At 62.3% G+C, this 25,864-nt stretch overlaps 1 protein-coding gene across 2 annotated transcripts; it reads right to left on the reverse strand.

The window, feature by feature from the left end:
- Window positions 1-1,960: 1,960 nt before the first annotated feature.
- SPIRE2 (spire type actin nucleation factor 2) lies at window positions 1,961-25,657 on the reverse strand. 2 transcript variants are annotated; one of them, XM_036013299.1, is made up of 15 exons: window positions 25,301-25,657; window positions 16,951-16,992; window positions 13,596-13,961; window positions 10,950-11,030; window positions 10,669-10,833; window positions 9,889-9,975; window positions 9,528-9,651; window positions 9,277-9,446; window positions 8,550-8,736; window positions 7,633-7,754; window positions 6,472-6,606; window positions 5,652-5,719; window positions 3,484-3,511; window positions 2,666-2,784; window positions 1,961-2,377 (listed from the first exon to the last, which is right to left on the reverse strand). In XM_036013299.1, the coding sequence occupies exons 1-15, from the start codon at window positions 25,574-25,576 to the stop codon at window positions 2,155-2,157; spliced, it is 2,193 nt and encodes a 730-aa protein (XP_035869192.1). In that variant the 5' UTR covers window positions 25,577-25,657; the 3' UTR covers window positions 1,961-2,154. The 2 variants fall into 2 exon arrangements, with proteins under 2 accessions (XP_035869192.1, XP_035869193.1); XM_036013300.1 differs by having other exon boundaries at window positions 16,951-16,994; window positions 25,306-25,656.
- Window positions 25,658-25,864: the final 207 nt, after the last annotated feature.

A 25,864-nucleotide genomic window follows, 5' to 3' on the forward strand; every position in this document is an offset into this window, starting at 1 on the left:
GGCTTATAGCTTCTGCCTCAAGGTCCCAGAGCCTCACCTGCTCCAGCCACCAACCCACCCCCCGCCGGGGTCCCCTAGAAATCCTGCCCCCGCCTGCAATCCAGCCACGAAGCAAAGGGTTATGCTGAGCACAGGTGGGCCCTCCAGGACACCACCCCGCTGTCCAGTTTGATTGTGCAGGGCCAGGCCAGCTGGTGAACAGATTGTGTCACTTCCTGGTCCAGTGGTATGGCCAGTTTGTGCAGGTTTACTGCCCCACCTGTGGGCGGAAACTCGGGAGTCTGATGGGCCTGGAGCTGCTTTCTGCTTTCCCCATCACAAGACAGCTGTGTGACCCTGAGGGAGGCAACATGCAGCCTCATTTGAGTGGCACCTTCCCTAAACAGGCAGCTTGAGCCTGAGTCCACATACCACCAGAAGTTTGTATGTAAACAGTTTTAGAGGAAGTGACCTTTGTGGGTCCAAACCTCGGGCGGGGGCGGGGGTTGTGGGTCCAAACCTTGGGCCCGGGCGGGGGTGGGCAGGGCTTGACTCCGAGGGCACTGCAGCCTCTGGACCTGCGGTCCTCAGGCGGCAGGCCTGGCAGCCTGGGGACAGCAGTGCCAGTGACACCCTCTCCACTCAGCCCAGCTGAGCAGGATGGGTTTGTTGTTTTTGTGAGGCCCTCCATTTCCAGGGCTTCCTGTGTGGGCCAGAACCCAGAACCCAGGTGTCCCCTGCAGAATTGGGACAATGACAACAGTGCTCACCCCCCAGGAGCATCTGCTCGTGGAGCTACTGCCCACGTGTGGGCTTTCTCCTTGCTGGCTGTGTGTCTGGGAGCAACTCCTGTCCTTTCTGTCCTGTTTTCTCACTTTTGAGTGGGAATAATGCCACTCCTAGCCTGGGAAGTGCTCAGAACAAGGACTGGGAATTGACTGCCGTTACTGGCTGCTGTAACTTTGTGTCACTGAATGTTCTGGACCCCAGCTGATGTGATATCTTCTCCCACAAGCCCATCTGTTACAAGTCATGTGCCTCCGGCCTCCTGCAGACCCATGTCCACAGGGCAGGCATTCGAACCTGGTACCCAGCAGGCCTGGGCTGAGGTCCCAGGAAAGCTGGGCACATCTTTAGCAAAGTTCTTTGGACACTTTGAGTCTCAGTTTCCTCATCCACAGGGTAGGAGGATGACAGATGCCACCTCCCAAGCACATGTGGGCAGGCAGGGCACACAGGTGCTCCTCCAGCCACTGTCCCCGAGAGCAGGGTGGAGGTGCTCCCACCCCGAAAACCCCAAGGAGCAACTGGCAGATGAGGACAAAGGGTTCCCCAGGCTGGCTGGTGACAGGCAGCCCTGCTGGCGTAGGACCAAGGTGTCAGGCTATGAAGTGCAGCACAGAGAATGGCAGTGGGCATCCTGACCCTGCCCCAGGGGCGGATGGCCCCTCAGAGCCCAGCTTCCGCCTTTGGAAGACACTTCCACTGCTGTGGCCGGGCAATCCTTAGTTCACGCCCCAACAGGAGACTGTGAGACCACCTTTATTAGGCCGAGAACGTGACCCATATGTACAGGCTCCCCCAGGTGACCGGACTGACAGCATCGCAGGGTGTGACATTGGGCAGGGAGTGAGCTTGGCCACAGGCCTTCCCAGGGGATGCTTCCCAGGTGCCTCCGCAGCCCACACCCCTGCTGCGGAGCACAGCCGAGAATGGGGCGATCCATCCCCCTGGGACCGAGGTGCCCTTCCCAGCCAGGACGTCCACCCAGGGAGGGATGGAGAGCAAACGCAGGGGCAGGGTCTTGCCCAGAGCCCCACCACCCCCCACCCTGCCTCGTCTGTCCTCCTTCCTACCCTGTGCCGTCCCCACCCCACCCAAGGAGTCCAGAGAGGAAACAGCCCCCGGGGGCGGGGGGGTACTGGAAATGAGCCTGATGGGGGAGGGGCCAGGAAATGTATATAAATATATAGGCTGTGTATGTGTTATATAAATGTATCTATATATGTATATATGTACATGCACACTCGGGAGGCTGCTGGCAGCTGTGCCCTGGGGCGGGGTGAGAGGGTCTCCAGCCTGGTCCAGAATGCGCCCAGCTCCTCCCCAGAGGCCTGGCCACCTGAGGCCACCTTGAAAATGCTCCCGCCGGGTGGCCCAGGGCGGCAAGGGCTGTCACTGGAAGTCAAGAGTCCAGGTGCTCGGGACGCAGAGGGACTGGGTCTGGCGCGCGCGGCGAGGCGTGGTGTTGAGGGCGTCCACGCTCCTGCGGCTCGAGCGCACCACGTCCGCCACGAAGCTGGTGCAGTCGCTGCAGACGTCCTTCAGGACGCAGCCGTGGGCGTACATGTGCGGGAACTCCTCCTCCACACGCTGCCACTGGGGCCCTTGCAGGGACCTGGGGCAGGACCGGGCGTCAGGGAGGCCCCACCCCCTGCGTCAGGCGCTGGGTTTGGGAATGGGGTTTGGGAATGGACGTGGGGAACAGAGTGCATCCCAGCAAAACCTCTTCCTCCGAGTCCCAGGCCCTCACCACCCAGCAGGGTTCCGTCTCACACCAGTCACCCCCAGAGCCCTCCCAGACCCCCCGAGTCTGGTTTCCTCGGGATGTCCCAGCACACAGGACGCCCCGCCCGCACCCTGGCCCCGGGTACCGGCAGCGTCAGCAAAGAGCAAAGGCACGCACTGGAAGGCGTCTCTCCTCTGTGTCGCCGCTGTGGCTTTGGCCCCTGCCGCCCTCTGAGGACTCTCAAGGCCCAGCGTGTAGACGGGGATGTGTGCGAACTTCTTAGAAGGCATCTTCATCTGTGGACGGAGGAGTGTGGGTGGAAAAAGGCTTCCCCAGGGACAGCCCGGGGACACTGGCCCCTGAAGCCCCCTGGGTCACCCCCCAATGCCATGCCTGGCATCTGAAGGCCCGTGCCTCCTCGCTCACACCCCCAGCCACAGGGGCTCATACACAGGCACGGGTGGGCCCTGTGCGTTTCCCAGCATGCAGGGTGGAGCAGCGGGTGCTGTATGCAGGGGACGGCCCCCGGGGACCAGGAGCGGCAGGGCATGACCTCGGGGTCTGGAAACCCTGGTGATGAAAACCCCCCTCATGCAGACTCCTGTTTCTGGGCTGAGGCGTTAACAGGGTGACACACTTCTACAGTCGTCACCCCTTTGCCTCAGCGCGCACGCGCGTGTGCGGACACCTGACCAGTCACAAAGAGCCCCAGGCCCCCCCAACACTGGAGGGCGTGTGGGATCGGGAAGCTAGGACTTCGGGGGAAGGGAAGGGTTTCTGGGCACCGTTCTACTAACATAGAACGTTAAAAAAAAAAAAAAAAAACCAGCAAGAAGCCGAAGTCCTGGAAAGTGTAGGAACGGGTTCCGCCTGGCAGGGGGGAGGCGAAGGTGGTGTCCTCCTACAGGAGACTGCAGGGCCCCTGGGGACACTCCCGGGCAGGCAGCAGCCGACTGAGACCCCTGGGGGCCTGCCCAGACCCCGCGGAACCTCACCTTTATGCTGCAGGAAGTGCAGACCGCTCTGGAAGGGAAGAGGAAAAGGGTCAGCCCGAAGAGGCCCAGGAAGAACCAGCTGCTTCCTGGCAGGTGTCCCGCCAGCACACCTGCCTCCCCCGGGGCCCCTCGTCACTTTGGTGCTTCACTAGCATTTGACTCTCAAGCCATGCTTTTCTCTTCACTTAGTTCCACACCCAAAACACTCCTGTCACCCGGGGCTCTCTTTCAGCTGGTCTGGTCCGGAGTTCTCTCTTCCCCGCTCCACGCCTGCGTGGGCCTCATGCTTCTCACCACGGCAGCCATCTGGACCAGGGGGGCCACGACTAACTGTTTTTACTCCCCACATCTGATTTCAGAAGTAAATGCTTTTTTTGTGTGTAAAAATTCAAACATTAGAATTGTAATTCAGATAATGGGGTCCTCTTCTCTGAAGCCCAGTCCTCAGAGATGGCCCTGCTTAGAGAGGCAGCCTTCATTTTCCTGGCATGAGCCCAGAGCAGCAAAAATGCACACCGAAAACAAAAAGTGCAGTGGGGAGTGGGGTGTCCCATGTGCTGTTCTGTCGAGATGCATCGGGGTTCCCCCCATCAGTGCAAATCGCCCAAGTTCATTTTTAGAAACAAGCAGATGTTTTCTTGGGTGGGTGCCCCATAATTCATCTGCCATCAATCAACCACTGGGTTGATTTTATTTTATTTCACTGTGGTCAGGGAACACACTCCGTGTGACTTGAGTCCTGCATTTTTAACACTTGTTGTATGCCCCTGAAGATGGCGTATTTGGGGCGTGCTCCGTGTGTGCTTGAGGGGAGCATGCCCTGCTGCCACCGGGGTCGGGGTGCTCTCTCACAGGGCGGGCCTGATCTTTTACAGCCTTAGCTTAGCTTCCTTCTGCCCACAGGTTCTGCCAGTTGTCGAGAGAAGTCCTCCTTCTAATTATGGAAGTCTCTAATTACAACTGTGCATTTACCTACCTTCCATGTCGCTAACTTTCTGGACATAAATGCGGTTCAAAACTTTTAATGTCTTTAACTGCTAATTCTCAAATCTGTGTCAATTCTCCATGATTTTGACTGGTTTTTCTCATTATAGGTCAGGTTTTCCTGCTTTTTGACATGCCTGCTAATCTTTGACTGGGTGCCAAGCATTTTATCTTGCTGGCTGCCGGATACTTTTTATTCCTATTCTTTTTTTTCCATTTTATTTTTTAATTACATTTTATTGATTATGCTATTACAGTTCCAGTTTTCCCCCTTGGCCCTCCTCCACCCAGGACCCCCTGACTCCCCCAGGCAAGCCCCACCCCGTTGTCCACGTGCACGGGTCACACATATAAGTTCCTCAGCCGCTCTGTGTCCTGTGCTGTAATTTGCATCCCCGTGATTATTCTGTAACTACCTATTTCTACGTCTTAATCCCTTCGCCTTTCTTGAGCTCTGTTCTGGGAAGCAGTTAAGATACTTGAGAACAGTCTGGTCCTCTCAGCTCTTGCTTCTGTGATTCTTTAGGTCTGGGGCAATGCTTGGTCTAGGTACTTATCCCCCTAGTGACCAAGACCTTCCTGTGCTTTCCACTCAGTGGCCCGTGAGTTGCATTCCCACCACTGCTGGTGGGGGCCAACACTCTGTAGGGTACTGTTCCTTTCAACCTTTAGGGGAGGGTCAGCAAGCTTTTTCTGTAAAGGGTTATATAGTATTTTAGGATTTTAGGTGTGGCTAAGTGACTAATGAACAAAACTCTATTTATTAATACAAAACAGGCGACAGCCATGTTTGGCCTGTGGGCTAGAGTTTGCCAATCCCTGGTTCCTTCAAAGCCTTCAGTAATTTCCTTGCACAGACGTGTTGATCAACACTCTGCTGAACACTCAACGGGGACCTTCGGCATGTTGCCAAGGCTCACTCTCTGGACAGCTCTCTCCTCCCTGGGGGCTCTGGGGCCTGGGGCTCCTGGGGTGCTCAGCTCAAGGAGCTGAACAGGCACTGACTCATGGCCTGGACACTCAGGCAATGGAGGCGAACCAACCCCACCTCTTCGCATGTCTTGCCTGAGAGGACACACCCCGCCAATCACAGGGAGTGTTCTGTCGGACAGTGCTGACCTAGGGGCTTCTTACCTCCTCCTTCCCATGTTAATTCACAGTCAAGGTGCTTACAGAAGACTCACCTTTTACAAAAGAGACAGGTGTGTGGCCAGGAAAACAGCGGGAATTTGGTTCGGCAGCAGCAGCAAATCTGTAAGAAAAGGCCTCGTAGAAGATCAAAACTGTAAACATTAAAATGGTAACCAATTCATAGCTATCAACAACTGAATCAAAAAACAAATGAAGCAAACAAGCAGAACAGAAACAGAATCATAGACACGGAGATCACATGGAGGGATATCAGTTGAAGGGGGAGGGGGAGGTTGGGGGAAAAGGTACAGGGAATAAGGAGCACAATTGGTAGGTACAGAATAGACCGGGGGAGGTTAGGAACAGTAAAGGAAATGGAGAAGCCAAAGAACTTACATGCATGACCCATGGACATGAACTAAGGGGGGAGCTTGCTGGAGGGAAGGGGAATACCGGGGGAGGAGGGCAAAGGGGGAAGAATTGGGATAACTGTAATAGCATAATCAATAAAATATATAATTTTTTAAAGATTTTTTAAAAGATTATTTATTTATTTATTTATTTATTTTTAGAGAGGGAAGGGAGGGAGAAAGAGAGGGAGAGAGAATCATCAATGTGCAGCTGCTGGGGGTCATGGCCTGCAACCTAGGCATGTGCCCTGACTGGGAATTGAACCTGCGATACTTTGGTTCGCAGCCCGAGCTCAATCCACTGAGCTGCGCCAGCCAGGGTAATAGAATATATTATTAAAAAAGAAAAGGCCTTGTTAGAGTCCAGTTTTGTCTAAAACTCACTGGATCCAGTCCCGTCCTCCCCACGCCCCATCCAGGGCGCCTGTGTCGTGAGGGGCATCCAGGGTCTGGGCGGCCTCACCTTTCCCTTCTTCAGGCTGCTGAACAGCTCCCTGTTCTGCAGGAACTTCTCCATCTCAGCCTTGACCAGCACGCGGCGCACGCCCATCACCTCCTCCACAGTCAGAGCCAGGCTCTCCACAGGGTGGCTGAACTCCTGCGCACAGGGCAGGGGTCAGCGGCCACCGGGGCCCTCGGTCCCAGAGCCTCGCAGGAGCCTCCCAGGGTCCTCTTCCCTGAGGACCCTGACGTCTTCCTGGCCTTAGTGCACCCAGGCCCGGTGACTCCTACAAGGCCCTGTGCCTCAGCTCACCCATACCCGGGAGCTGTGCGGGCTCCCACAACTTCTCTGACCAGACCTTGTGACACGGCCGTGGGAGGGGCTCCCCCAGCCTCACCGAGCTTTATACGCAGACCGGCAGCCCCCGCCTCCCCAGCAGAACCAGAGGCCCTGGGCCGGACCAGACCTTCGGGAACTGCGTGAGACCATCAGTGTTGGTTGTTGTGAGCAGCCGTGTTCAGGGGTAATTTTCCGTGCAGGGGAGGATAACAAATTCAGAGTGCAGGGAAAGCACTGCCTTTGTGGGGGTACCTGCCTTGCGTTGACCCAGCACTTACACTTTGCAAAGCATTTTAACATCTGATCTCACTTGAGCCCCTTGCTAAAACGTCATGGGAACGATACACAGCACCCACTGGTGTCTCTCCACGTGCCAGCCAGGTGCCCACTAGATAAAATCCCACACTGAGGCTCTGGTCAAAATGCCAGCAAGTGTCAGAGCAAATTTCACAGCCGATGAAACTGAGGTAAAGGGAGGGTCAGCAGCGTCGTGGCTGAGTGGAGACCACCTCACCCCGGGAAAGGGCTCCCTGGTGCCACCACGAGGCCTTCAAGGCACAGGGTCTCCCGTGTGGGCTAAGCATGAAGCTGGGACTGCAGGTGCACCCCGTCCCCTTGGCAAGGTCCTTCCCTTCCAGGGGCCGCAGTGCCCGGACTGCCCAGCAGGGGGCAGAAGAGACCCACCTCCCCAGACAGCAGCTCCCGCAAGGACCAGCCATGCACACTGAGGGCTGCCCACGCCTCTCTGGGCTCCCTGGAGACTTGTGCTGGGCACAGGTAGAAGCTCAGCACTCGAGAGGCACCCACCCCAGCCACCCTGGACAGCGCTGCCCTTTCACTCACCAGCCACAGGTGATTGGCGTCGGGGGCGGCAGAGCCCTCTGGCCTGTCCCCTACTGAGCTCAGGTCACCGTGTCGGGAGGAGCAGGGGTCCGCCTGGGACTGGACGCTCACGGGGAAGGGACCTGGGGAAGAGTTCGGAGGCCCTGTCAGAACAACCTGGTGAGATCCTGGTGGGGGGTGGGGGAGGGCTGCCCAGGGGACGAGGAAGATGGCCTGCCAGGCAGCAGGGGGCAGTGGGGTGGCTTCCAGGGGGCGCAGGAGTAACCCAGCAGGTGGAACAGAGGACCCATGCCATGCAGCAGGCCCAGGGGACCCCGCAGAGGTCTGAGCCCCATGAAGGAGCCAACGCTGGGAGCCCCAAGGCAGCCACAGTGCAGGCCCCGTGGGACTTCCTTGCTCTGAGGCCCCACTCGCGGCATCCCCACCAGGGACCCAGAGGGCAGAGAGGGGCAGGGGCGCCGAAGGCAGACTGGCCTCCACCACAGGGTCCCCATGTCTTCAGGACGGTTGGCGGGGACAGTGAGGTAGGTACTGGCCTGGCCAGGACCTCTTCTAACAGGAAAGGGGGTTACAACTACCAAATGGGACCATTCTGAAAGTGGCCACAGGCCGAGGTGACCTGGAGGGCGGAGAGGGGGCCAGGCCAGGCCCGGTGGAGTGACAACCCCGTGTCCTGCCGCATGTCATGCAGTGCAGCCCTCACAATGGTAGGACTAGCTGCGTGGCCCCTAGACTTGATCTGTCCTCCATGACGACAGACGAGGAGAAGGTGGCTCTTGAGAAACGGAGGTGACAGAGAACGGGATGAGCTCCCTGCACCCTGCAGGTGCCACCTGCTCAAGAAACAGGGACCCAGGCCCAGGGACACAGCACCCAAAGGACAGGGCCAGGGGAGAGGGGTGGAAGGAGGCACTTGCCCTGCTCCTGGGTGCTGGGTCGGCAGGTGTGCATGCTGCCCGCGCGGGCCCGCGACGGCTCCAGGCCTCTGGGCTGAGTGGCTGGCTGCAGCCCAGGGGCCCCTTCCGCCCGGAGCTGGGCGAGGTCGTGCTCTGAGAAGGAGCGGTCCCGCTTCAGGGTCACCTCCCCACACGGAGACTCTTCCTCCTGCGGACACACCAGACCCAGGCCTGCCCTCGCCACTCCGCCCACAGTGCCACCTGCCCATCACTGCACCGGGCCACCGGGGCCACCCTGCACCCACGGCCCAGAGTGACTGTTCTCTGGACAGGGCAGGCAAGCAGCCCCCAACCCAAATAGTCCCCGGCAGCCTCTGGAAAGCCCTAGAGAGAACAGGCCTGGCGGTGGGTGGAGCCTGCTGAGGTGGCCACCACTCCAGCCTTCCTGGCTCAGAGGGCAGCGAGGGCAGGCCCGGAGCCATGCTGGGATGCACTGGCTTTTCATCTCGACCAGGCGGCTGCTGAGCCTCCCTCCTGGTCCCAAGATGATAGTCCTTTCAGTTCCCCTCTGGTCCCTGCCATGCTGTGCCCAGGACGGGACACCGGTATCAGTGGAGGGTGATGTCAGAGGCCCTGGGCAGTGGCCACAGCTGGAGGCTGCACCGGGGTTTGCTTGGCCCCTTCTCACTTCCTCGCCCTTCCGGCTCCTCCCTCCCTGCTGTCTCCTCAGGGGCCTGTGGGATCTGACCTCCGACGTGTTCATCTCCTCCATCTCCGCCAGCGTGGGCGCCTTCAGCAGGACCCGCGGCCGAGGACGCCGGGCACAGCTCCCAGCGTCCGTCAGGGACAGGTTGATGCAGGAAGTGGCCTTGACGTCCCCAGAGCAGGCGTTGAGGATGCAGGGCAGAGAGCCAAACCCTGGGGGGAGCAGGACAGGAGGTGAGGGAGGGGACACAGCAAGGGGTGAGGGGTGGGAAGGGAGGGGGCACCCCGGCTCACCCCGGCCGCCCCAGCGCTCGGCCGCCACGGGGCGCAGCCTCCGCTCCTGCTTGATCTCCTCCAGGATCTTCTCGTGCAGCGTCCTCTGCTTCTGGGGCAGGGGGCGGAGCCTTCTCTCTGAGACCTGCGGGCAGTGTGGCAGTGCAAGGTAGGAGGGGCGGGGGCTAGTGGGCACAGGAGAGTTGGGGAGCACCACCAGGAGCCCACGCATCAGGGAGCAGACGGGTGTCCACTGAGCTCCTGGGGACACATCCGTCGGGGCCAAGCCTGGGCCACCTCCCCCGGCAAGACCTCCAGGCTGCCCTCCTGGTGGGGAGTGGCGGGGGGGGGGGGGCAGGGGCTGTTGGTGAGGAGCGGGCACCTGCTTCAGCGGAGGCCGGGAGCGGATGAAGTCCAGGATGAGTTCGTGGGCGTCCCTCTTCACCCTGGGAGGGATGTCCCCATCGACCTGTGGGGGGCGGGGAGACCCAGAGCCTGAGCCCCTCAGCGCTGTCAGCTGGGGCCGGGCCAGGAGGGTCTCATCGAACCCTGAGCAGGACGGGGTCCTCACACCCTCCCCAGGTGGCCCCCCGGGAGCTCCCTGCGTCTGGGGCTCTTTGCAGAGAACACGGGCTGGGTGGTTGTGAGAGCCAGATGACCTCGCACGTTTGAAGTTCTCAGAGCGAGCCCTGACGGGTGCCGCTTGGCGGCTTGGGTGACGTTCACCCTGAAAAGTGCAGGGTCGCCGGTGAGGTTCCAGGTCAGGGCACATGCTGGGTGGTGCGGGTTCGGTCCCCAGACGGGGCGCTCACAGGAGGCAACAGACTGGTTTCTCTCTCATATCGATGTTTCTCTCCCTCTCTCTCCCTTTCCCTCTCTCTAAAAATAAATAACATCTTTTAAAAGTAAAAACATGCTTAGAGTGACGCCGGCATCTGGCAAGGTCATAGGAGCATCCCACTGGACAATTCCTCGGCCTCAGCTCCTGGCGCCAGCCCCCCGGAGCCCACCACTAGCCTCGCCTGGCCCTTGACTCGCTGAGTCCCTGACGACGTGACCCCGTGAGTCTGGGCCACGTCTGCCGACTCCCACGGGGACCCTGGCTCGCTCGGTGGCCCGCACACGGGCAGGCGGGGGGGAGGAGGGGGGCGGCTCTGCTCACCATGACCTTGCGCAGCTTGTAGTTCCTGGCGCGGATGTCCTGCATCAGCATCTCGAAGGGGGTGAGCTGGAACTCCGTGGGCAGCGGGTTGAACTCCTGCTCCTGCACCTTCTTGAGCTTCACGCCGTGGCGGAGTTCCCGCATGAGCTGTACCCAGAGCCGTGCCTGCGCCGGAGGAGGGGAGAACGGCCCTTAGCCAGGGCTGGGCTCCCCGGGCCCCCAGGCACGGGTCCTCGGGGTCCCAGGATGGGGATGGGGGTGGGGGGTGGAGCCCGTCGTACCCAGTCCGTGTGCCCCAGGTTGTCCAGCTCCGCCAGCGGCTGCTCTGCCTGCGGCTCGTCCTCCCGAAGCTTCTGCAGCATCTGGGCAGGTGGGAAGGCGGCGGGCGGCAGCTCGAGGGGTGGGCACCTGCAGGGCCATTTGCCTGGGCCCTGCCCTCACCACACGGGCTGCTGTTCCACCAGGAAACAAGGGCCCCGGCTTGAGGGCTCGAAACAGTATCTGGGGAAGCCGAGCCGGCGGCCGTGGAACCCACGGAGCCTGTGGCATCACATCACTGCCTCCGGCAGCTTCGCCCGGGCAAGTGCAGCTCCTGCAGAACCTCCCCTCACCTGACCCGTACCCCCAGCGAGACTCGGGACCTCCACACAGGGCTCAGACCCCACTCGCCTGCGCTGTGAACCGTCGTTCCTCAGACCTCAGCCCACAGCCCCCCTCAGGGACGCCTTTCTTAGCCTCTTCCCTGGGCCACACGCACCCCCCCTCCCAGGGCGCCCCGGCTGCCTCTCCGCACGCAGACCCAGCCCTCGTTCTGCACGGATATGCTGCTTTGACTGTTGTCTGCACTGTTGGCTCCGTGAGGCCAGACCACGTGTTCTGTGGTTTCTCCTCACGTTGGCGACCCTGTCTCCTAGTGCAGAGCCATACACGCTAGGTCTCCAGTGTTGTTGGATGGATGGGGGATGGGGGATGGGGGAGGGATGGGGGAGGGATGGGGGAGTGAGAGAGTGAGTTACTCAGCCAGTGCCTGGAAGACAGTCATGGGCATGTACTTTACGAACTGGGAAAAATGCCACTGTCGTGGTCAGGGCCCAAGGACACCGAGGTCATCAGGCAGCTACTACGCTGAGAATTTGGGAAGAATTTGGGAAGAAGCTGCTGCATCTGCTGCCTCCATTGTCCTGGGTCTTGGCAGCTTCCGGGGCCTCTGTTCTCACCAACCCCTGGCCCCCCACCCTGGAGAAGCAGCTGCTCTTTGGCACAGAGCCCTCCCCTGCCCCCTCTAAGACAGAACCGGTTTCCCTGGCTGTAGCCCCAAGTCACTTGCCAAACTGCTTTGGAATGCTCTAGAAAACACCGCCAAGCCCCTGAGCAGCACAAGGTGTGTGATTCTAAAAATAGACCTGTGTGTGACTGGTGGTCCCTGTGGGCAAAGGGGATGAAGGTACGTCTCCCATTCTTCCGCAGTACCTACACCTGTCCCTGAGCAGGCTGTCTGCCCAAAATGCTGCCCGCTAGTCCCACAGAGAGACCCTCCTCCTCCCACTGCCCCCACCACCGACTCCCCGAACCTCCTGTGGGTCCACTGCTGGGAGTCCAGAGCTTTGTGCTCTTGCTGGAGAAAGAGCTTCTGGCACCTGGGCCAGGAATGGACCCTAGCGACAGAGTGGAGGCTTCAGGGCACCCACTATTTAGGGCGTCAGAAGCACATCTCCATGACGCTGAGGAGGAGCGGGGAGGGACCAGCGGTGGGGGACCGGCAGGGGCTGAGGACCCACCCCCCTTGGGCCATCGACTGGGCTGCAGACGAGACCCCGGAGGCTCAAGCGGCGGCTCTGACTGGTCCTGCGCTGAGTCCCTGGCACCAGCCAGAACAGGCCCGAGAGCCCGCTCAGGCCCAGAGCGCCAGGGACACTGCCCAGAACGCTTCAGGTGGGAGGAAAAGAGAGGCAGCGCCCGTCACGGGTCTCCCCAAAACCAGGGGCCAGCATCAGTTAATTCCAAAAACACCTCCTGCCACTTACGCAACAGAGGGAAGCTGAGGCCCCTGACTTCTCCCAAGTGTCCGTTTTCTCGTCTGTGAGAGGCTGGTGTGAGGCAGGGGGCCCTGTGTGCCAGGATCCCCATTTCAAGGAAACACCTCCATCTCCTCCAAGGGTAAGGCCAGGAGAGGAGAGGGGCTGACTGTGAGCTCCTAACACTCAGACCACCGGGGGCAGAGCAGCCCTGGGGGGGAGGCCCCGGCTCTGCCCGGCACTGGCTGAGACTTGGGGCGAGGGACACAGCCCCTCAGAGCCTCCAGCTGCTCCTCTGTAAAAGGGGTCACAAGCACGAGGGGCTTGGAGAGCAGCGTCGGACATCACCGGCAGCAAATGCCCAGGCGAGTGTCCCTCGCTTAACTGCCCACAGCCCCAGGGCCCCCAGCACACGGAGCGCCCCTGTGGGTCCAGGCTGCAGGGAGCAGGGGCTGGCGGCCCTCAGCATCCTGTCTTCAGGTGGAAGTGGCGCCTGCCCAGGTTAGCTGGGGCAGGAGGCCAGGCGCCGGGGAGGTTGACGGCTGACTTAGAGGCCGCAGGAGTGGGGTCAGGGGGCCAAGAGGCTGACAGGCCTTCACGCAGCTCTCTGAGCCTCAGTTCTGTCCGTGCAAAACTGGGTAAGAAGGTGCAAGGGGCACCTTACAGCCTGCCAAGGGTTAGAACAGCGCCTGCCGGGTGGACAGGAGGGCAGGGCGACCCACCCTCGGAGGGGGCACAGACAGCCATGCCCTACAAATGATCCCTCCCCAGCCCCTACCACCCTGCACCTGAGGCAGCACCTAGGTGCCCCCACCTCCTCCTGCGACCCCTCCACTTGGTCGCCCTGGGCCCTGCCCCCTCTACGGACTCCGCCCCCCCGCACGCCCTCCCAGCGCCCCTCCCTGTGCTCACCTCCTTGGCCTCCCGGACTCTGGCGAGGAAGGCCCGCAGCTCCAGCGTCTCCACGAACAGCGCGCGGCACACCGCCTGGTAGTGGGCCTGGGCGCCCCGCGGGTCCGTCAGGCGCGCTGCGCACAGCCGCATGGCCTGCGCGAAGGTCCGCACGGTGCGGGGGCTGCCCTCCACCTCCTCCTCCTCCTCCGGGGCCCCATAGCCCTCGTCTGCCGCCCCGCAGCCGCCGTCCTCATCCTCGTCGCAGTCGCTGTTGGCCATCAGGTCGATGAGCTGCTCCAGCTGCGGGCTGAGCTCCCGCTCCTCGCTCTCGTCCAGCCCCCAGTCCAGTGCGCGGTACACAGCGAAGCCCAGCGACTGCACCATCTGCAGGACGGGGGTGTGGGCGGGGTCAGATGGGGCCACGGGGAACCTGAATGACAGGCCCCAACAGCAAAGGGAACAGCCAGCTATGGGCCACAGGGGACCACCGTGGGGCCACCGGAGCAAGCCACAGGATGGCTGGTGTGCTCGCCACACCAGCACAGCCACTGCGGACAACACCGGCCAGTTCTCGCTGCTGAGCACACATCTACCACAGAACGCCTCTCCCAGACGTTTAACCCGGAGGGAGGAAAGCGTGCCCTCACGGAGACCGGCCCTGCAGTGCCCAGGGCGCCCAAACCTGGAGTGTCCGAACGCTGTCCACCGGCAGACGGCACACAGACGTGGCCCATCCTCACACCAACCCTCCACCCCGCAAGGTCTCACACCCTAATCGCCTGGTGGGGGCCGGTGTGAACCAGCCCAAAGTCTCCGTTGCTTGGGTTCCTTTGCATAAAACTCAAGGCAACCCAGGTCTCACTGGCAGCCACAGAAAGCAGCTCGGTGGTTCCGGGCCGGGGCTGGGATGGGGACCGGCCTGGACGTGAACTTCGGGCCATGGGAGAGGTCGTGTCCATGGGGTGAAGTGGGGGTACATCTGTCAGAACCCGCCGAGCTCGAGTGTAAGGCACACCCCAATACATGTGATTACCAGAGACACCTCATCAAGCATTACCTCCTGATGGGACAGAGCCCTAACCCTTGTGAGTCTGAGGAGAAAGGCCGGCACACTCCGTGCCTGCTGCTTCACTGCGCAGGGTCAGGCTTGACGGCTGACCTCCCATAAAACTGACCTCCTCGTGTAAGCATTTACACGGCATGTAAACGTCAAGGTGTGCAAATTTAGCCCAAGAAAGGAAAACCTAAGGAATAGCTGCACCTGGGAGGTAGGGGGAGAGGGCGGAGCTTCCGGGGGAAGAAGCCTTGGTGCTGGCTGTGACCGCAGGGCTGTTCTGCTCCCCTCACGCAGGCTGGAAACTCCGCACCCGTCTTCTAAAGCGCACCAGCACATTCAGAATCCGTGACTCTTACGGTGCGGAGACGTCTCAGCTCAGCGCTCCTCAGCTCTTCCTGGCCGTGAACCCCACTTTCGTGGACGAGCATCCAAGTCCGTGGAACCAGAGGTCCACGGGCGCGTCCAAGGCCCAACCCCGTCCGCACCCCCACAGCCCCTGCTCCACAGGGGCGCAGCCCGAGGGCGGAGGGTGGCCACAGGGACGCAGCTGCCAGTGTGCCCAGCTCCGTGTTCATGGTTTCCCTTCACAGCGAGGACACGGAAACACACACAAAGGCAATGGCCCTGCCGTGTCAGGCTCCTGGCTGAGAGCGCAGCCGCCAGCCTTGCCGCACCATGCCAGGGCACCTCTCGCGTCACAGGCAGGGCACAGAGGCACATGTCCGGTCCCTTGACTGCCGCTACCAACTGGGCGAGCTGGGCCCAAGGTCCAGTTGGTCCGTGGCCCGTGTGGAAGGCAGCCTGGTGGCAGGTGGAGCCAAGCGCTCACCAGGGCACCTGCCACTCCCCCACCTACTGGTGGCTCTGGCCAGGTCTGCCCAGGGGGGACTGCTCTGCCACATGGGGCAAGACAGATGGGGGGAGTGACGGCTGGGGGGAGAAGCCCCCAACCCCAGCAGAGCACAGCACCCAACTACCGGCCTCCCACTCTCTGTCCAGACCGCTGGCCTCGGTGAGCTCCACAGTGGTGGAAGGGTTAACTCCGTGCAAGCCTCTTATCTGATAGCTGCCCCTAAAAGCTTCTGTGCGCCCCACACACCTGGAAGGCTGGCACGGGCTTTTCCATGAGGAGAAATCTGGGCAGCCGGCCAGGATCCCGGGCCCTGTGGCCCTGCCTTCGGAGGGGGGGCCAGCCCGGGAAGAAAGGAGCTGAAGTGGTAGGCCGGCTCCAACTGGGGCCCAGCGAGAATGTAGGGGGTGTGGCAAGTGTCCCTGGGCACATTTCCTGGGGTGGGGCTATCGGGCTAACGTGGGGGCCTCCAGACACAACAGCCCAGACTGGACGCCCACCCACAAAGTTCCTGGTAAGGAGCTTGGAAACGTAACCTCAGGCTCCTTTGTGGTGGGAGGTGTGGGCAGCCCTAGGGACTCGCCCAGGATGGGGGTGGGGGTGGGGGTGGGGGAGCGACCCTGGGCGGTAGATAAGTAAATTCCAGATTATTATGCAGCATCGAAGGGACTACCAGCCACGCAAAGTGATGAAGATGAGCCTTGAAAACATCTTTTTTTCCAAATTCCAGAAAACTATACAGGGTGGGGCAAAAGTAGGTTTACAGTTGTTCGTGTGGAAAACAATAAATAATTCATAGTAATACGAGAATATACTCTCAGCACTCTCGCCGGTGACCCCTCTTGCCCACCCTGTCTCCAGCGGGGGCAGGGCCCCAGCGGTGCCCGGGGGGCGGGGCCTGACCCTGAAGTCAGGGAGGGTGGCCAGCAGCTTTGGGGTGTTGTCACTGTTGTTAAACCCTCCGCAGCAGACGGCAGAGCTTCTTTCGGCCTGTGCTCACCCCTGCCTGGTATCGCCTGTTTAATCCATAAATGCGAATTTGCATAGCACCTTTTTTAGAAAGGTGGAGGAACCAAGCTCAGCGCACACCAGGTGGGGCGGGGTTCCTGGGCGTGGCTCACGCAGCTGGTTCCCTCTGAGCTCCCTGACCCACGCCCTGCCCACACTGCGTGCCCGGCGGTGACCCCACACACCATACACCTTCACTCCCTCAGGGTGGAAGGGGGGGTGGTCAGGGATCATCGCTTCCCCCTCCCCTGCAGGGCCAGGAGGCTCACTGGGGTCCAGACCACCCACTTGGGCTCTCCCCTCCCCCACCCACCCTGGGGACAGGATCTCTTCACCAGCTCCCTGCAAGGGAGCCCTTGCAGAGCTGTACCCTGTCCTGCCCCACAGAAGCAATGGTACAATGATACATGTTAGTGTTAATATGTATCAAGTAAACTTAAAAACTGTTTTACAGGTACCTGGGCTTCGGAGCTGGCCGGCGACACCACCATGGTTGCGGGCTCTGCAAGAGAGAACAGGGGCGGGTCGGGACGTGCCCCACACTGCAGACCCGCAGCAGGGGGCCACCCAGCCACCCTCCCCTCGGGAGCAGACAGCGCGTGCCCCAGACCTTCTGTCGCCGCACCGGGAAACTCACAGTGGGCTCAGCCACCGGTCACTCGGACAGATGCCTACAAAGTCCAGCTGCCGGCCGGACGCCCAGATGTGCGTCCAGGACAGTGACACGGGCCCTGCCCACTCGTGGCGTGGAGCCACATGTGGGGCTCCAGCAGGTGAGCTGGGTGAGCTGGCATCGGCCCCCACCCTGGATCTGGGGGTCCGCCCAGACTGTCAGCCCCTCTGTCAGAGCCAGAGCCCCCCATTGAGGCCCAGGTGCTGAGTCGGGCTCTGCGCATTTTGTCATGCTTCTTACTAAGCACGGCACCAAGTCAGCATGTCGACGCGTGGCTGCTCCGTGTACCCCGGATATAACCCGAGGGGTAGGTGCTTCGTGCCCATTTCAGAGATGAGGAAACGGAGGCCTGGAGAGGTGGACTCGTTTGCCCCGAGGTGTCACTGGTAGTAAGTGGTGGTGCGGGGGGACCCAGACTCGGGCTCCAGCACCTCCCGAGCCTGCCCCCAGGGCCTCCCAAGGGGCCAGGCTGGATGAGACGGGACCCAGGGCTCCTGGAACCTTCCCTGAATTCGGTCGGCGGAGCTGCACTAGGTGTAAACTCCAGCTGCCTCACATTCCCCCAGGAATGAGATGGGGGATAAAGACGTGACCCATGAAACTGCTCAGCGAACCTGTCACTGCATGGATATTTCCAAAACGCCACCAAGCTCCAGGACGATTGCCAAGATAAGGGGACTTTGCGTCACACCAACCATCAGAAGAGTGGAAAGCACCACCCCCAGGGTTGGTGGGGTCCTAGTGAGCAGCCCGCAGCACTCTGTGGAAGGTCATGGCCACGGCTGGGTGGAGGCCATGGGAGAAATCAGGCTTCAAGCAAAGGTACCTCCTGGGCAGACCCGGGCCTCGAATCATCCTGATGACCAGGGAGGGGTGCGGCCAGCCTGCAGGGCCACTTACAAACTGAGCCTGTCCCCCCACCAACGGGGAGCTGTCTGGTTGCAATAATGTAAATGCTTTTGTCCCTGGCTGAAATAGTTCATATGTTAACAAAAACGCTCGTGAGTCTAACTGTGTCAAGTTGCAAGAACCTGGCGAGTCTCTGGGTTTGGATGAGCAAGCTGCCCCCCGGTGAGGCCTGGGGTGATGGAGGCTGTGCCCAGCTCTCTGCACAGAACCCTCTGAAATGATTTACTATGGCTTCCACCGGTGTTGCCACCTCATGGAGCTCGGAGCTGTCACCCCCTTTACAGAGGAGGACGCTGAGGCTCAGGCAGATTGAGAAATGTAGCCAAGACCACAGAGCCAATACATGGCTGGGCTGGGACCCCCGTACCCCAAAATGTCCCCTCCCCACCCACCTGGAACACCCCAGCACAACTGAGCGGAACTGCCATAACTTGTGACCAAGGTGGTCGCCCCACACCGTGCCAAGTTCCATGCCCCTTTAGAAAACCATCCCCGTGGGGAGCAGAGGCAGCCAGGCAGAGGCAGGGGCAGGCAGCGGGGGCCTTGGGGCGGATGCCACATTGAGGTGGCGCTGGAGCCAGGAGCCAGGACACCTGGTGCCCTGGACAGTGCCTCTGCCCCTGCAGGGCACAGGATGTACCACGGAAGGGGGCCTCTGGTTTCTTCTGCACAAAACAACAAATGTGGAGAAATCGGGAAGCTCCTGAGTTTTCTTTGCAGTGACCCTCTGTCATAGAAAAGATGGAAGAATTTATCTGTGGGGGCTCTGCAGCTGGAAGCCCCTGGAGCAGCTTCAGGCGGAAGTGCTCCCACCTGCCCGGCAGGTGGGGGGTGGGAGGGGGCTCCCCCGTAGCCTCAGCCCCCATCCGCCTGGGGCGGGGGTGGGAGTGAGGGGCACCGTTCAGGAGAGGGTCCTACCGGCCTCTGCCACCCGTGGCTGTGCCTCTAGGGCCTGCGGACTGAGAGGGCGCCCGCCCAGCCTAGTCAGAGAGAGAGCAAGGCACGGGGAGCAGACGCTTCCCGGGGCACGACGCCCTGCAAGGATGTGGGGAGTATGACCGGCCTGGTGACCACGGAGAGGGGAGGAGCCTCCCGTGCAGGACTGCTCAGGCCTGGGGTCAGGGCAGCACGTGGCCGTGGGGCAGACCCCGGGCACCTGCAGGGGGGCCGGCCACAGCCTGGGCTACCGCAGGCTCCGCAGGCGGGACCCCCAGGGTCTTAAGTACTGACGGTCACCGAGCACTAAACAGCAAGCAGAGTGGCCTCTCAAGCCCGGGAGGCTCCTGCCTGTCACACCTTGGGCTCGGAGCAGCCACACGGCCACACGGCAGGGTGCAGACTGAGGCCCAGGCCGGCTGTGAGGACGCGGCCCCCCCTCAGTGCTGGTGGACGGGACACCAGCCCCCCCAGCCTCGCGAGTCCCACTCACTCACCACCTTGCCGGACACCGACCACTCATGGCCGCGTCCTTCCTCACAGGGAAACGCTGCAAACCCATGGTGGACCAGTCCACTCAGGGGACCCTGGACGGACACTGAGGACAAGGAGATGATCTTTGTAATGAGACGGGATGAGCCCGCTTTTGAGGGAAGTGGGGGGTCGACCCCATGTTCGCAGGGTGAGCGGGCTCACCTCTCACTTGCTGAATCGTGTGCGTGTGTGCCAGCGAGCGAAGCCAGCACGTCAGCTCTTCGCACACGCTCAGAGCCGGGGGTCAGGGGGGTCGGCGGGGGGACAGCCCGGAGTCAGACACCGGTGCGCGGCGGGGCACCTGACTTTCTCGGCGCCTCCTCTGGTAAAACAGGGCTGCGCCCACCACACGGGTTACCGGGGAGACTAAACAGACACACACTGGGAGTCTGGTGTCTAGGAAGCTGCCAGTAAACGCCGTCCCACCATCTGGAGACGCATTTTACGACTAAGTCAGGTGTCGCCCGAGACGGAGCCCGAGCGCTGGTCCCTGGAAATGGCTGGAGGCGGGGAGGGGCAACGCCCTCCCGCCGAAACCGCGGAGCTGGCGTGTTTGCTCAGCAAACACAGGGAGCTCTTTGGGTCAGAGGCGGCCACACTCGCTTCCGCCACCGCCTCAGGGTGGGAGAGACCCACGCCCTTCGCCAGGAACTCACACGCCACCCACAGGGCTCCCTCCCTGCGAGCAGAGCCCGGGACCGCCAGGCACCAAGTGGATTCCAGGGGCCGAGTCTGCCTCTCGGCCAAGTTCTGGCCCCTCTGCTCCCAGGGAGCCCCCACACCCAGCCCCTGCCCGGGGGTCTCCCGAGGACAAGGCCAGGGAGACCCCAGCGGCGGTCACAGCAGACGGGCAGCAGCCCAGAAAGGGACGTTCCGGCTGCCCGTCCTTCCACCCGGCTAAGGACAGCTCGAGGGAGCTTTCCGAGTGCTTTTTGGGGAATCTCTCCTCTAGGTCACTGCTGCCCCACAGCGCAGCCAGGAGACGGCGCAGGGGGCTTGCGCAAGGGCCACCTGGCTGAGGTTCAGCCCCCCACTAGCCTGGTTCTGCAGACCGTGACTGGGCCCCCTCCCTGACCATTTGAGTCGTCCCGGTACTGGAGATGTTCCGGCAACAGCGGGGAGACCCCTCCTTAAGGTGTGGCCCAGGGAACCCACGCACAGGACACCAGTGGCCCCAGAGCGGGACCCGCGGTGTCAGCATCAGTGGGGCTTGTCAGAAATGCGTGTTTTGGGGCCCACTGCAGGCCTGGGGGAACCACCAGCAGGGTCATCGCATCTGACACGACCCTGGAAACCGGCCCCTGAAAGCGAGGGGACCATAATTCCAGATCCCGTGTCCTGCCGATGGTGCCCAGGAGGAAGTGCCCATCCCCCACGGCTCCCCTCCGCGGCTCCACTGGCCTGTCCTTGCCCCAGTCCCAGGCCCGAGCAGGACCTGGGACCCTGCCGGGGGACTGGGGATGGCAGAGGAAGCGAGGTTGCCAACCACCTGACCTCTAACTGCCAGAGAAGGGGTCCGTGTCGGGTTCTGTAGGGGGTCCGCGTGTGTGGTTTGTTACCGCAGCCAGGGAGGCGCCCACACCCTGCTTTTAATCTGCCCGCTGCCCCCCACTGTGCAGCCCCTGGGGAGGGGCTGCGTGCGACACCAGCCCCGTCAGTGGGGACAGATGTGCCGACGCTGAGCAGACAGCAGACGAAGTGCCGGGTAGAGGTGAAGACTGCCGGGGCGCTTCCTCCAGGTGCCCTGGCTCCCCACAGGCGGGTCTGCCTGGTCCCCGGGAGTCTATTCCCCGGCAACCTCCCTGGAGGCCAGACGCCCTCTGAGCGGTCCAACAGGATCCGAGCGAAACCCTAGTGTCTTCCCGCGGCCGATACTCACCGGCATGTTTGCTTAAATGCCTACATCCCGGGACCAGACCAACCAGTGCCACAGTGCCGCCTTTGTGAGGCCACGGGGCCCCGGGGTGGGGGCGGGGTGGCAGGACCAGGGCCCCGAAGGTGGCAGAGGGGCTGGAGCTGTACCCGCCATGAGCCAAATCTCAAGGGTGCGCAGGGACCCTGGGGACCCCTTCTCAAGAGTTTAAGCCTCTCCTTAAAGCCCAGGGCGGGATCTGTACACAGTGGGTGGGCAGGGCGGCCAGCCCAGGAGGCACGTGGGCTGAGCATCTCCTGGGGTCATCCATGCAGGGAGGGCCAGGCTTGCCAGGGACGGCCTTCCAGTGAGGTCACTGCTGCCAAGAGCAAGGCCAAACCGAGACTGCTATCTGCAAGCACATTAGGCTCTGTCACACCCAGTCGGGTGCCCTTCCCAGCACCCGCACCTCCCCCTGACACAGCGCCAGGCCCTCAGCCCGCCTGCAGCCCCACCAGCCTCACGCCCAGCGCTCTGAAGGGGGTGCCGGGTGTCCTCTGGACGGAGGGCATTTTATGTCAACTAGAAATGTGCATGGCAGGCAGCAGCCCACCCCAGGCAGGGCTCGTGTGTGTAAACCGGCACCCATGTTTCCGTGTGTGCCTGTGTGTCTGAGAATGTGTGTGCACGTCTGTGTGTCGGTGTGTCCGTGTGCCTGCACACACGCGCTTCCTGGGCCCAGGGCAGATGCAGGCTCCTACCTATGCTCCCTCACCCGTCTCCCCACTCCACACAGGCCACCGTCACCCACTCTGGGGAGGGGGAGTGGGGGTACCGGGGAGACGCCCCTCCTGCTCTCCAGCACTGCTCTGTCTCTGGCCACTGGGTGGAGGGTGGGGAAGAGATTTCCAGCTCCACGGGGCTCAGGACCCAGGGACGCCCCGTGCCGCGCGGGCACAGGACAGACTGGGCTTCTGTGCTGGGACAGCCTGTGACCACGCAGCCCGGGCTGCACGGGGAGCTGCCTGCAGGACCTACACCCCGAGACTGCGGTGCGTGAGGGTCAGCTGCCTCAGATCTACAGGCAGAGCAGAAGGTGCAGGAGGAGGCAGGCGCGACCCGGCAGACAGGTCATGTGAGACACTCAGGCCTCTGAGGAGTGGAGCCTCTAAAAAGCTTTAGCACCAAAACTGACAAGAAAAAAACAGGAAAGAACAGCAGTGTGTAAATTAGCAGACGCAGGCTGGAGACGTGGGAGAAAAGGGGCGAAGGGGTGAGCTCAGCTGTGTGGACCCCCAGCCTCGGGGCAGCCAGCCCAGGGCCCGCAGGAAAGGACGTTTCCCCAGCAGACGCAGGCCAGGAGGGCGGGGGCCTCTCCATCACGGTGACGGCGAGGCCTGGGGTGCACAGATGCTGCTGGACGCATCTGGGGCCACCGGTCGCCCTGACGGCGCTGCCCTGGGGAACGAGCTTCGTCTGGGGCACCAGCTCCTGCCGTTCAGCACAGGGGCCCGAACAAGCCCCTGCCTCCGTCTGAGACGAGGGTGCCTCCCCCCTCGGAGGGCTGCATCCCAGCCTCCGAAAACTGACTTCCCACTTTGGGGACGAGGGGCCTCCAAGCGTCAGGAAGAAGTCTTCAGACTGGAGACTAGGGGGCTGTTTCTCATCTGCTCTCCCACGCGGGCCCCCGCGGGCCTGCTGCGATACTATTAGTCATCCCCCGAGGATGGTGGAGTTCTGAGTTCCTGAAAGTTATTGTAAACATTTACTTATCCAGAGAAAGTTTTTCTGGCTGCTATTTATGGCGAGAAACACCTACGCAGCTTCCCCACACACGCCCCTCCGGACGCTGGGGCGCTGCCTCAGGCACACGGCTGGTCTGAAGTTCCCGCTGATTCACGAAAGGTCAGCGAGGGCACAAAAGAAAGTTTGGGTAATTCATTTTCCTTCATCCTGAAAGGGCAGCAGGTCCCTAACCTCATCCTCCTTTATGACCCACGTTTATGAACAGAAACCAAAGATGGTAACGACTGGAAGATTCAAAACTGGGCTCGCCGATGTCACGGGCTGGTGCTGCCCCATAAAGCTCACTCAGCGCAGGGTGGCGACAGGGTGGCGACGAGTGAGCTTTGACCCCAGCCTGGGTTTCCAGCCGAGCCTGTGCGTGTGGAGACAGCAGGGAGTGCTCCCGAGTCTGCAATAACCAGGAAGGAGGGGCTGGTGCGTCCCTGGGGGCTGAAGAGACCTCTGGCCACAGCTCTCTCGGCACACTTTGGAGAGTGCCAGAGAGACACGCAGTGTGGCTGGCTCACTGTGCGAGGGGTGCAGCGTGCATCTCTGTTCTAACCGGCTGCTAGGATTGGTGGCCAACTGCTTATACTCTGTGCCTCAGTTTCACCATCTTCAAAATCAGAGGGTGAGACCAGGCAGGGCCTCCCTGCCCGGCCCTGCGGTGCCCGGAGCCAAACCCTGGGCTATACGGTCTCCGAGGGTGGGGCAGGGCACAGGGATGGTATTTTTATCGGGAAAATACAGCGTCAGGAGGACGGACCTTTGTGAATCTCTAACTCCGGGGCCCGCAGGCCAGAGGCTGTGTGGGGCCTGGGGCTCCCGGGCCCACCTCTGAAGACAGTGTGCTGAACGCTGAGCCCAAGCCCTGCCCCTTCCGTGGGACTGGGTGAGCCTGAGCCTCAGGTCCCCGGGAGTAAAGTGGGGGTGCCCCTCTTGTGCCAGCTCTTACAGTTCTCACCGGCGTCCCACAGCAGAGGGGGGTGGACGCACAGTGCAGGGATGAGCAGGGGGCACAGCCATGGCTCCAGGGCCCAGGGCAGGGTGCAGCAGCCCCCCCTCCCCCCAGTTACTGGAGCAACTGTGCCCTCCCGGCTTTGCCCTGGCCCCTCCCGTCCCCCACCACGCCTGCCTGAAATGGTGTCTGCAGACCCACAGCTCTGGGGGCTGGAGAGGGTCCAGCCTCCTCCAGCACACGCAGCACCTCTGTGCCCCCCACAGCACATCAGCTTTGGGGGACGGCATCGTATGCTCCGCACCAGGACTCGGGTTCCCCAGGGAGGAAAACAACTTTTTTCCTAAAGAGACAAAAGCCACCTAAACTCACCGTGCTTGATAGACTTCGAACGCCGTTCAGGAGCTCTTAGGAACGGTGGAGAGCAGAAAAACTAAACAAGTTGTCTCTAAGTTCCACTCATCATCCCTTGCTTTCTACCGGACAGGGGAAAGGGGGGTGGTTCACAGGAATTCCAGGGAGACCCGGCCCCTCCTCCTCCCACCCTCAGGCCCACGAAAAAGACCCCAGGAGGACATCTGTCTCTCTCCTGCCCAGGGCACCGGTGCTGCCAGGGTTCCCCACCATGAGTCTCTGGGAGGAAGAGGCGGGAGTCCCAGGGCTGCAGACCCGGAGCAGGAGGACCTGCCCAGGTGGGAGAGGGCGGGCGGGCGGGCAGTCGGCGCCCGGCCAGAGCTCCTGTCCTCCGAGGGCAACGTGCCCAGCTGCAGGCAGCCCCTTCAGAGCACCTGGCCCTGACGCTAAGAGGCGGGTTCTAGAATGGGGGGAGGGGCCAGGGACGGAGGTCCGGGTCTCAGCCGAGTTGGGGAGGGGGGCGCGGGGGGGGGGGGGTGAGGGGGGCGGTTGGCTCCCAAGCCAGAAAAGGGACCAGGCCGACAAGGGCCTTCCTGTCCACAGAGAGAGGTGGCGGAGGGAGGGGTCAGAAAGGGGCGCCGGGTCCAGCCGAGACAGGGCGGGGAACGGAGAGCGCGTACCTGACCCGGGAGGAAAGGGACAGGAAGAAGGGGTTGCAGCTGCTCCCCCAGGACCGACGCCCGGCCGGCTCCCCCGGCCACCCCCCACCCCAGCGCCGCCAGAGCGCCCGGCCACACCCCCGCCGGCCTCACCCGCCGCGCCGGGCTCCAGCCGCGCGCCGACCGAGCCGTCCCTGCGCAGGAGGATGTCCGCCGTGTCCCGGATGCGCCGCCGGCCGCCCGGCGCGCCCCGCAGCCCGCGGCAGCACTGGAAGCACACGGCCCACGCCTGCTCCTCGTTGATGGGCTGCTCGTACGCCTTCAGCACCTCCTCCAGGGACAGCTCCCACGGCTCCGGCTGCCCGCCGCCCGCCGCCCGCTCCCCGGCCGCCGCGCCCGCGCTGCAGCCGCCGGCCCGGGCCATGGCCGCCCCATCATCGCCCGCTGCGCGCCCTGCCAGTTTCCATAACAGCCGCGCCGGGGCGGCCGACGCACCCGCCGAGCGCGGGGGGCGGGTCCCGCGCCTCCGGCCGCTGCTTTGTCATCCTCGGCGGCCCCGCCCCGAGCGCGCGGCCCAGGTGAGCGCGGGGAGGGAGCTCCCCGGCTGGGAGGGGCGCGGGCCGCGGGGCACTGGGCCCTCCGGCGCAGAGCCGCAGCAGGGGGCTGGAAGCGGGGGCGGGGGCGACGTGGGGGGCGCAGGGCCGGGCCGAGG

Source organism: Phyllostomus discolor, chromosome 12 (assembly GCF_004126475.2).
Source record: "Phyllostomus discolor isolate MPI-MPIP mPhyDis1 chromosome 12, mPhyDis1.pri.v3, whole genome shotgun sequence".
Taxonomy (NCBI): domain Eukaryota; kingdom Metazoa; phylum Chordata; class Mammalia; order Chiroptera; family Phyllostomidae; genus Phyllostomus; species Phyllostomus discolor.

Excerpts from the sequence above, each read along its gene's own strand:
- SPIRE2 (XM_036013299.1), bottom strand. The coding sequence starts at position 25,576 with ATGGCCCGGGCCGGCGGCTGCAGCGCGGGCGCGGCGGCCGGGGAGCGG. Across the intron at positions 16,993-25,300 it reads AGCCCGGCGCGGCGGGTGAG|CCCGCAACCATGGTGGTGTC; the intron begins GCCGGCGGGGGT and ends TCTCTTGCAGAG. Across the intron at positions 9,652-9,888 it reads CCCGGCCTCCGCTGAAGCAG|GTCTCAGAGAGAAGGCTCCG; the intron begins GTGCCCGCTCCT and ends CACTGCCCGCAG.